This window comes from Lonchura striata, chromosome 5, assembly GCF_050655825.1.
Source record: "Lonchura striata isolate lonStrDom1 chromosome 5, ASM5065582v1, whole genome shotgun sequence".
In the NCBI taxonomy this organism is placed as follows: domain Eukaryota; kingdom Metazoa; phylum Chordata; class Aves; order Passeriformes; family Estrildidae; genus Lonchura; species Lonchura striata.
In genome coordinates this window covers 51,159,098-51,171,219 of record NC_140707.1, presented here as the reverse complement: position 1 = coordinate 51,171,219, position 12,122 = coordinate 51,159,098, and the positions used below count along the sequence as shown (strand labels likewise).

The 12,122-nt window shown below is 38.3% G+C and overlaps 1 protein-coding gene across 11 annotated transcripts in view; it reads right to left on the bottom strand.

Annotated features, from left to right (window-relative positions):
• The window catches only part of TTLL5 (tubulin tyrosine ligase like 5), a 122,385-nt gene that overhangs the window by 51,810 nt on the left and 58,453 nt on the right, over positions 1 to 12,122 (bottom strand). Inside the window, exon 30 of one of the 11 annotated variants that reach the window (XM_085582162.1) lies at positions 11,317 to 11,373. The exons of 9 other annotated variants lie outside the window; for them this stretch is intronic. In XM_085582162.1, the coding sequence (XP_085438288.1) occupies positions 11,341 to 11,373 (33 nt within the window). In that variant the 3' untranslated portion in view covers positions 11,317 to 11,340. Of the gene's footprint in view, positions 1 to 1,039; positions 11,374 to 12,122 lie in introns of those variants that run through there. One more of the 11 variants, XM_085582163.1, reaches the window with a different exon arrangement.

Here is a 12,122-nt window from a genome sequence, read left to right as displayed (position 1 = left end):
AGGACTATTCACTGGACCCCACTTACCACACTATCACTCCACCTACTTCTGTTCTTCTGTCTGAATGGTTTTTGGTGTCCTCTCCTAAATTATGTCCAGATACAAATTTCACAGCCTCCATATCCTAGCTGTTCTCCACACCTGGCAGCTCCACACCTGGCAGAACTCCTACTAATTTGCAGTCAAGTCAGACAGGTCCCCAACCCAACATGGACGAGGTTACTGAAAATACAGAACAGAAGCTCAAGCCAAAGTACATTAGAGGTGCAAATACAGAGAAATTCAGTTTAGCATCCTCAGTGTGGAGGGAATCTTCAGGAAGCTGAGAAGGTCTAGCAGGTCTTGTTGAGTATATTACATCTAAAGCTTTTTAAACAGTTACTCTGCAATCAAGCTTTAACAAAATTCTGAATTCCAAATTGCTATTTCAAAGCAAGAGAGATGAAGAGATTTAGAATAGAAGTTCTGTAGATATTAAAATGCACAAAATATATTTTTAATCCAGCCTTGGTTTTGGCTGGAATACTTTGCCTTGCCTGAAGTGTTCTGGAAACTGAACATTAAGCACAGAAAACATTAATTCAAATTAATAAAAGTTTCAGAACACTATAAGCAATTTAAGACAAGATCTTACAGTGGGACATTATCAGGCAAGCTTAGCAATAGGTAGTGTTACCTACCTTATACAGAGAACAGTATTAGGTGATATTTTGGTGCCTCTACCTCACCCTTAATGTTGCTTTGTTCTATAGAATTTAATTAAAACTTAAAGCCTCTTCATTGCAGTAACAGAAAGCTTCACATTGGATTTTGTTCTGATTGTGCCAGGCACTATACAAATACCTAACAATGACAGTTGCTGGTCACAAAGAATGTATTGTCTGAAAATAAGGAAGAATGGTAAATGATGCAAACACAGAAGGCAACACAGTAAATAAAATAAGTTATATACAATTCTTAGCTTGTCAGCAACAGTGATCACCATTTTGCTAACACATCCAATGTGTGAAATGAAGATTACTTCATCCAATTTTCTCTCCTCATTATCTTGATGCCAAGAACCATTTTAGTCTGACAAATTACTACCTCAATCCTACTCTATTACTGTGACATGCTTTCCTCTTTAAATATCATTGTATCATTGTATCATTGCTTATTTGAAAGCTATCTTTTTAAGCAGGTGAGCAAATAGCTTAGCACGGGTAATAGTGACATTTCACACATTCTGGATAGACAGGTGTTTAAACTACACCAGGATTAAAAACAGGCAAAGGATCCAGAAAGAGAGAGCATCAGCAAGAATATGAGGTTTAGCTGCAGCCAGGCCACCCAGACAGGCGTTACTGCTTGTTACTGTGCCATGCTTTGAGACATTTCAGCTGCTATAATTAACTGGGCAGGATGTTTGGGAGGATTACTGAGGCACCCCCAACACATCTGTGCTCAGCAGTGGCTTCATTTTCTAGTCTTCCTGTGCACCTGATGGAACTGCACTCTTCCCTTTACAGAGGCAAACACTTGGCAGCAAATCAGATGGTACTTCGGTATAAAAGGCAATGCACCTGGACCAAAAATCCTTATAGAAGAGCTTGTAGCTTCAGAAACAGTACTAATGCAGCAAAACCAAACAAAAAACCCCTGGACCTTGTAAAAGGCAAGACCATACACAGCTAATATCTCATGATAGGAGGAGTTAAAGTTTTGCGACCATTTTTAAACTGATTGGATCAGCAAAGATGTCAGAAGCTGAAAGGAAACATGCTGACTGAAGATGACCATGATATACTAAATCCCCAAAAGATCTCAAGGAAGGAAAAGAGTCCTCTTGATGTACTTCCATTCATGATGCAACATGAAAAAATGAGAGGAGGGGAGACGAACATATGGGTTCTCACAGCCATATCAATAGATACCTGTGGTAGAAACAGTACTTATATGTACTGTTTATGTTTACTTCAATACAATGCTAATAAGCCAAAAGAAAAACTATTGCATAATGCTGAAATACTTTTCCATTTATTTTTATTTTTAAATGTTACAAGGTAAGTTAACAACTGCAATATGCTTGTCTTGCCATCTGAGACACATAAGCTTAAAATAACTGATTTCTGTGGCCATGCCTTATTCAGAGAAATTTATTTCTGAAAAAACTGAGAGCAAGGCCACAACACAATGATACCCCAAAGTGCTGAATATAGGAGTTGAGGGGTTTTTGTTAATCTGCTTTAAAAATTCAATATGAAATATGAACTCTCCAAGTACAGATAGGAATAAAAACTTCAGGATAGAATTTGCTTCCAATTAATAGCAGCCTACAGACAAAGATCCATTGTATAGTACTTCAAGAAATCACAAGAAATATTCAGAAAAAGAGCTTAATATCTTTCACTTTGGTGATCCACATTATACTAGTCCTTCAAGAGTTTCCCATTATCACATTCAATAATCTTTTTCCTACATTAAAGTTAGTATTTTCTTTTTTATCTTCTCTAATAGTTGAAATAAGCTAAAGCCATCAATTATAACAATCAGAAAAAGAAAATAATAATGAGTGTTGCAGATCAGCTTCCATGAATTCAGGAAAAGCCTCCTGAAAGTCTGAATGCTTCTCCTTGCTAGTTTGTAGGAGTCAACCAGGGTGAACAGGGACACATCACCACTAGAAGTTGTTACTCTGCCCCTCTTGGCAGGCAATAAAAAGCAACTTAAATTTTCATTACCAACATCATGAACAGCAAATCCAAAGTTTCACTGGTCAACATGTTACAACAAGCAATACACTATAAATTGCCTACTTGATCCTCTCCAGTTGGCAGTTTCAGCACTCTTCTGGCAGAGGCCAGTCATATCTTGTTGCCTAAAAAGTGGTGGAACTTGGGGATCTACAAAGTCTAAAGATCATTTCTCTTACTTGGAGCCATACTGCATCCTCTGCACTTCACACAGCTCACATTTCCATTTGGATCTTTCTGACTTGGTGAGGAGGAAAAGGGGTCCAGAGCTCAAGATATACATATCAAGCCCAAAAGATACACCAATGATACACCTATCAACAAAGGCATACATGAATAAACTGTTTACTGAGAAACCTTTTTGTTTAAAGAAGGATTGGACAAGGATCATGATAAGATACGTGTAAGATCACTACTCCTCTGCCTTAGGATCAGATCAGAATCCTTAAATTTTGATGAGTCAGGACAAGATGATACTGTATTATGAGGTCAAAGAGGGAAGCATTCCACTTGAACACTGAAAATGTGCAAAATGTTTCATCATTTGTAGCGTGTTCTCCTTTGCATTTCAATCTCTTTTTACCAGATGCTCTGTAAGCATATGTATCCATAAGTTTATCCAGTCATCCAGCAATGCCAACATTATCCAACAGCTTGCAAATGAAATGTGCTTTTTCTTTCATTACCTGGCTTTCATAGCCACAAGCATTCTCACTTGCCAAGCCTTCCTCAAACACAGATACCCCTAAGGCTTTCAAGATCCATGATATCTTTAACAGAAGGGAAGAGCTAAGGACTTGCCATGTGGAGGGAAAAAAATAAAAAAGAGAAATTTTATTGTATTCTTTCAGTTATTTTTCTTCCTTCAGCCTTCAGAGATGACTGACTAGATGCAACAACAATATAAATACTCATTCTTAAGCTGTCCTCACCCTAGAGTGTGTTGTGCTTTCCTCGCTTTACCACAGAGCTCCCAGGACAGGACAGGCTACCATGTCTTGGTCTAACACAGCTTGCAGATCTGCCAGTACTACTGAAAGTAGTCCAGCTGCCTTGCCTTCCTTAATCAAGCATCAAGATACTGGAATGCAACAGGCTATCCCCAGGATGGGGGGAATCACACAATCTTAACCTGCCTCTTAAGAGACAAAGGAAACCCCAAATTACAAATAATACATACACAAACATACAAGCACTGTGTGAACAGTGCAACAGAATGTACCACTCCAAATTCTGTGAGGAAATCATGTAATATAAACAGATTTTTCTAAAACCATCTTTCTATTACCCAGAGGCCATCTTGCTGACTGCACTCTATACTAAAGCAGCTTCATCTTACGTACAGATTTGAATTTGCAGTAACAACTGGCCAGGAGGGAAGAACTGGGGCTAACAGGCAGGGAAGTGTGAAATGTGTGTGTGTACCAAGGCTGATCTGGCCAAAGGCCTGTGACATTCCTTTGCTCTCTGAGCTTACCAGCTTACAGGATATACATATGCATACAGAGCACAAGTGTTCCAGTCTCCAAAAAAACGTTCCAGACAAAGACCTGCCAAAGACATTCCTGGGAAACCTGACAAACTTGCAAATTCCTTTGTAGTGTCTCCAGCATATGCATCCATTTAACAATGAAAAAAGAAAACTCAAGTTAGTGCTGCTGCAGTGGATGATGGTTGAACTCCCCCTCTTCCTTCTCCTGAAAAATTCATGCTTTCATTTAGACAATCTGCCTCAAAACTTCCAGTGGGAGTGATTTCTACAAGACACAATCCTGCCAAAAGTTTGATGATCAGGGTGTAATCTTTCCCATAACATGAGACCTAGCCGCTCAGCCTGGCCTGTTTGGTTACTATCTGCAGATGTTGCTGTATCATAACAAAACTCTCTGCTTCTATTCCCTGTGGAACCTCAGAGCAGAAGGAGTTCAACATAAGCACTGCAGAAACTACAGTGGTATTTTCACTTCCTACAGCCTCTGCTGAGACCAACTGGTTACATTACTGGTGCTGCTACAAATCAGTAGCAATAAAAGTAATTCCAGCTCCTGTGTGACCAGCTTGAATGAGGAGAAGATAGGGCCCTGCAGCAGTGCAGAGGTGTGAGAGAGGAAAGAAAAATGTCCCTCAGAGGTGATTGTCTGCTTCTGGTTTCTCTTACAAATTACAGTAAGATGCCTTTTTTCTTTACACTTCCCATTTTCTCCATCAGTGGGAGTGTAAAAACCAAAGAAATAGCCACATAAGGAAACTAAAACTAAGACTCAAATAAAATGGGTTGAGTCAAACCAAGAGATCATCACTGAAAAAAACCCCAAAACTCCCCAGTGGGGAAAATGGCCTCACCAAACTTCTCTAAGTACTTGCTGCACCCTAAATGCAATGCTCTTGCTGTGCTGTTCAGGTCTAGACAGTAAAGAGCTGATGCCCACTGGAACCTGTACAGTGCATTTTGGCAGACTGGCAGCTTGCTCTGTCAAGGACGAGGCAGGCAAGAGTTCCACACTGTCCCAAAGGCAGATAAATGAGGAGTGGTATGGTTTCCAATATTGTCATAGCTGATGTTAAAGACAAAGCTCACTATTTTGAGATTCCCGCAGCATATACAGCGTCCCTCTGGGACATGGTAAAATGCTCCATTCAATTCTTCTTCACTCCCTCTTCCTGCCCCTAAAGTTTTGTAAGCTTACCTGCTTCTTGCTCACTTCCACCTTCTGTCTAAATGAAAACAGACTAAGACAAATGCCCCATCCTCCACTGGATCTGTCAGTATGCTTGCAGGAATCTTGGCTGCCAGTCAGTGCCCTGGATCTTGGGCACTGACTGGCTGCATAACACAGAAGGAGGCAGCTCTCTATAGCCCTTGCCTGGGTGGTCTGATGTTATCCCTGTGATTAAACTCCCTGGCTGCATGAACTGGAGCTATTCCTGATGATAGCTGGGACCTGAAATCTTACTCTCCCACACACACAGAGTCAGAGCTCCGACCAGGTTTCCCCTCCTCCTCTTCCTCCTCCTCTTGGTCAAGCTGGCCAACTCAACACATTCTTCAGCTCTCTAGCCTTAATAACTACAAAGTACTACAGCCTGCTAGATATCAACTCCAGCTACCCCCCATCACCAAGCAGTGATAGGGACCTCACACAGATACAGCATTGCAGAAGAATTTTTACCTTACAGCATGCTTCAGAAAGAAGTAGCATGCTATTTACAAAGAAAAACACTCATATGCATTCAGGATCCAGCCACCTGGCTCTGGATGTACACACATGCTGTGTATTTTCATGTCCTCCCTGCAGAAAGTCTTGCAATGCAAACACATGGAAATATTTTATGCTAAACACACGTGAAATAAAGACTTCAGATTAAAGCCTGGTATAAAAGGAAAAGTAGTCTGGATAAGTTTTCATCCATCTGTCCATCAAGAAATGCCAGTGGCTTATGCTAGGTACAGGTAAAAAACCCCTCTTAGTTCAGCTGTCCAGAAGTCAAATTAGTCAGTAAGATCTCTACATCATAAAATCAAGACAAGAAAGGCAATAAAACTCCTTTCCAGTGAAATGGGCTTGCTGAACTGGATCGTCAGGCCTCATTCCCCAACTCACCACCAACATGCCTGCCTTGTTTCCCCAGAGTACTGTCGCCATCTTAGGCTTATGCAAGGCAATGGGCAAACTGAACAAGAACATTTTAGGAAACTGAAAAACTGTTTTACCATGCACCATTAACCACTACAGTGCACATATTGACAAAGACATCACCACTTCGTAAAAATAATTAACAAGCCTCCAACTGACAACTAGGGAAATCACCAATTTCAGATACTGAGCTCCTCACAAGTGTCTCAGGCTCAGAAACCCACTTATCATAATGAAAAGATTGACCACAGTAAAGCAATGTAACAAAGAAAATCTTAAACATGGAAGCAGCGGCACCGCACATGTTCTTCAGTAGAAAAAGTCAGTTCAGATCAATGGCCCAGCAAACTCACTATCCTGTCTGACATATATCAGAAGGTGAAAAAAATTTTGGTTTCCATGCATATAACAAACATCTTACTTATAAGCAAATAATTTTTTTATTTCTGTATGGTCAAACCTAGGCATCTATCATTTGCAAAATGCTCATTATTCTGTCTGATGAAACTATGGCCTTCTAATTTTTCAGAAGTTTCAGAAAGTAAATAACTTCTGTGACAATAACTATTCACTTTTACTATAATTTTTTACTCCAATATCTCCCTGCTAAACTGAATATCCTCTTCTTATTATGAGAAACATGAATAAAATAAACTTTACCTTGTCTTTCATTGCTCTATGTAATTCCTTCACACTTGTCTCCTCCCTCAAAAAACTTCGTTTTCACCATCTCATTAAAACTGCGTTTGCAGTCAATAATTTTAAAGTTATTTTTCTTAAATTCATTTTAGAATTATCACCCAGAAGTGAAAACAGTTTTGACTAAGGTTATGCAATTGATGCTTACATTAAAACATATCTATCCTATCCTGTTCCTTAAACACCCTAATCAATTTTCTTTGCTAACTTTACTGCTTAACTCAAAACAGGTATTTGCACTGAGATTTCAATGAAATATTCTTTTTTCTTCCCTAAAGAAATAAAGTTTAGATTAATCATTCAAGAGGTTAAAATTATTGCTTATCATATAGTCAGTTAATTGTAAACACTGAACTTAAGCTGCCAGTGTCTAGCCCAATTAAGACAGCTGTTAAATTTCTACTAGTTTTACTCACAATAATCAAATAAAGAATACATAGTGACAATTTCCCAGGAGGTAGGTCCAAGTTTAAGTTTACAGCACACACCTAACTTCATTGTAACCAAACATGGGACTCTCACAGCCCACATTATACTGAAGGTAGCAAGAAATTACCTCATGTAGTAAACATGAGCTGCACAAACATGGATGAACACTAGAGAATAGTTAATTTCCTGTAAATTCACACCCTATATTACCTGGCAATAACTTGCTTTTAAATTCATTCTTTAAGTAATAAAATGCCTTAAAAATGTCCTTATGAATGTCCTCCTTTCAAACCTTTAATGTTACACTGGATCATGCACATTCTGTATTATGTATCTTCAGTTACCCCCTTGCTATATAGCAAATTGACTAGTTTTTTGTTTGCTTTTTGCCCTTTTTTGCCCTGTAATAAAACTTCCTTTATCATCCTACAGATATCTGACATCTTAACAGCCCTTTCTGAAAGCTTGTCAAAAACCTTTTTGGAAGTTTGAATACAAACAAGTTAAACTGAGTGTTGTATTTCTCAGTTCAAAAAACTCTAATAGATAGGACATAATAGATTACTCAATTTCTTATGGCCATTGGAGATCAGATACCTCCTTATTAGACTATTCAGCCATTGCCTTACGAGGTTGATGCTGGAGTCTGAAAGGCACATTTACCATAGAGATCTCTGTTGCTTGCTCCCAGACACATTGGGTAGCTAATAAGAGACACACCTTTCTATTTTTGGATGCTGCAGAGTACTATAGTTAGATTGCACATACTGCAAAAATCAGGCTATATCTGAAAAAGTATGGATAGTATGGATAGAGGTACCTTACTCCTACTATTGTTATAATCTCAAAATGAGCTTCATTATTAGAAAAAAAAAAAGAGAAATAGCAGAAAAACAACTTAATGACAGGCAAAATGTTCCTACACACTTTGTGCAACTGTGAGGACCGAAAATTGAGTACAAAAAAACAAAACTGCACATCAGTAAGGCTTTACCTTCCTCATCTCTCATATGCTAAGAACTGTATATTGTATGAGTATCAGTGTGAAGTTCCTATCTGATCTTTCAGAAATGAATGCAAAGGACTGACAAGACAGAAAGCCAAGGTAAACACAAAAATCTTATTTTCTTAAGAGAATAGATCTTAAACATCTTTTTCAAATTTTATCAGATACTTAATTTTTTTCCTTTGGGCATTACTATTTTAGTAGTAAATAATAAAGTAGTATCAGTAACATCAATAGAATTATGCCAATAGAAAATAACTCAATAACAAACTATTTTAATACAGAGGCTAGAAAACAAGAGTGTAAAAGAGGAAACACAAAACAGGTGCTTCGGGCATGGGTTGAAAACAGTGAAGAATAGGAGGGATTGGAGAGGGACAGAGATGGATTCCCAACCAGAATGACAACATCACTGCAAGCACAGCTGCTGAGGCTACATTCCTGGGAACCCCAGAGACCCACACTACTATATGGATACCAGAAGCAATTCTCACAAAAACAGGAATGGAAAATAAGCTTCGCAGCTGCTCTTGGAAGGAGGTATGTATTTAGAGCACCCCAGTCTACAAGACACAGCTTGGTACAACACATGGAACCAATGCATTCAACTCTAACATAGAAGTTCTTGCCCTTGAGGGGAAAAAAACCAAAACGCACAAACCAAAAACCCCCATAAAAACACAGTCCACAGCAACACCAGTATTTTCAAGTCACTCTTTCATATACCACATCCAAATCAATGGTCCTAATCTTATCATGAAACATAATTAAATCCATATATCAAGTAATTTTCATACCAGCCAGGTACTTTCCAACAAGGTAGACTAACTCCAAGTTTCTGGAATGGCTTTAAACAATTGTACTCTTTTTATTATTAGGTAAGCAATGTTCTAATCTTCATGCCAATTTATTTAAGAATGCTTTTTTAAAAATACTATCGTATTTCAAGTGGTTTAAACACAGAAGTGAAAAGGGTGAAAATAACAATTCAGAGTTTCCTGTCTAGAAATGTACTGGAAAGTAGTGCCTTGTTTAATTAAATAACTCTGATATGAGCCCTTTCTCTACTCTCAGTTTTCCATCTGTTAATTCTCTTGTCATAAAGCCATCAGAGTTTCATAACCCAGAACCCTCAAACACTCCCATCTCAAGCCTTTCCCCCTTTCATCTCATACCAGTTAGTCTTTGACTTTCCAGTTCCCTCCAGGTGTTTACTAAATCCTTTCCCACATATTTCTCCATCTCATCTCTCTGCCTTCCCTCCTCCTGGTTCAGGCCAAATCCTGGTCTGCCCAAATCTAAAACCATACAACAGTCCTAGGTAGCTTGAACAGTACCTGTTCTTCTGCAAATCACTTTCCAAACTGCCAGCCTACTCTGCAATTCCTACACTTCTATTTATTCAATGCCCCTGCTTCCAATCCACATCCATGCTTAGCAGTTCAAAGTCTAATATCCTGGTTTCAGGTCCCTCAACAATAAGCCAAGCCTTGCTGCCCTACTATTATGTTTTATTGTATGCTGATACCTCTTACTGCCCTTCTTGTCATTGTAGCCCTCTCTTCTCACAAAACCCCTGGGCCCTTCCTGCAAGACAGGATTTAACATCCAGGCTGGATCAAAAAATAATCGGAATGACTGTTTAATGACTGACAGAAGAGTAGAATGTGTCCATGCAAAAGACAAAAAAAGCATAAGCAGTTACTGCATGTTTTAATTATGATACATTGGGTTTTGCAGCTACATCTAAACCTTCCAAAACATCACTGTTTCAAGTGTGCTTAAAAATAATGGTCTCAGCTTAGAAATTGCTATGTGCAATTATTTCAGTACTGAAGAAACAGATTACCTTAAAAACTGTTCTCAACTACATCCAAATTTTCATACTAAGCAAATTTTAGATTCAGACTTCATCTCTCCAAAATCATTATTTTAAAAACATGGCCAGAAAAATCACAGTAAAGAGCAGATGTCTAGAACTGAATGGACACAGGCTCAGGAAGGAAACTCATTGTCAGATAGAACTCCAGCTTTAAACTCCTCATTGACTTGTGAATTCCTTTCTATGCAGATCTCTTTCATGATGACAGAAGATGACAAAGATATAACCCAACACATGTTTCTATATTTCACTACTGAAACACAGCCTGTGCAAACACTGCATAGTTGAATACAAAATATAGCAGAGTCAAAAAATCAGCAGTGTCTGCTAGGAGCTGAGTATCTTTTGTTTGCTTGTTGCAAAGCAAATTACCACCACCATTCTCCTACTATCCAATTCCCACCTCTTCTTTGGGAAAGCATCTTGGAAGAACCCAGCAGTAAAAGCAATGCAGACACATTCACTGCAGCCAGTACATTTCCATGATACCCATGCACTTCACAGCCACTTTCATGCTTGAGTATACCTACACTGACTGACTGCTGGCTAAACATGTTTCAGATGCCAGAGTATGCTCCTTTGCTACTCAACACAGCAACACTGCTGTGCTCAGGAAACTGCACTGCCCTTCCCATGCAGATCTTTCTTAATTCCCCCCTTAATTCCCACTTCTTTATTTATCCAGGAGTAATAAGCCATTATAAGAATACAGGAGTTTAAAAATCATTTAAGCTACACAAATGGCTGCAAGACAACACACTGGGTTCTCTAGACAGACCTAACAAACCACAACAGTTGAAGCAGAATGGGTAATGAATGATTTTAGGGAAAAAAAGTCTATGAACTTATTTTTCAAAGTTCTTCTCTGGAAAGACTGAAATGGAATAGATGCATTTCAAATTTTTTCCCCCAAGTATTTCTTTAGATAGTAACCTTTATCCAAGGAGTCAGTTTCCATCATGTATTTAGCTTCCAACAAATCAGCATTTCCTGAAAGAAAATGTTTCACTATCAAAGTTTTTGAACAGTTTTGATGACAACATTTCACTTAAAACCAGCTGAGAACCAGACTGATATCTCTGGGTATTACCAGACAAGCAAACAAGATCAAATTGTCTAAATAGGATCTAGCCTCATGCCAGACCAGGCCTCAGCACCACTAGTATAGCCAGTGCTCACATTGTCTCCAGAGTCCATCAACAAGAAGCGACTTTATTTTTTGACATACCCTTTAAAAATTGAAGAGCTATCTGCAAAGAAAAATCTATTCAGGTTCCTAAAGTTATACATGTACCCACATTTTGAAATATATTACCAATAGCATAACCAGTTATTCAAAATCCAAACATATAAAAATAAAACTGGAAGAAGCAAAGAGAAGCAAATACCATCAGCTGTTGCAACTATAAAACATACCTCAGAAAACTCAGCAAAACATAACTGTTAAAACAGTAATTCTATAATACAAGAATAAAACTAAGACAAATCCAGCAAGTAAAGAGAAAAAAAAAAATTACTATCCAAGCCAAAGTGCCTATACTAGAAAATCAGCAGTTGGCAGCTTAATTAACTGAGAAGTGCTCAACTTGAACACCTTTGATGAGTTCAACTATAGCATATTATAAAGCAAAAAATTTGTTACCATGTAGCCATTTAGGACATAATTCAACATGAAATATGAAACCAAGTGCAATTCTGTCAGAACTCAATTATATATCACCACGTTTGACAAAAGGATT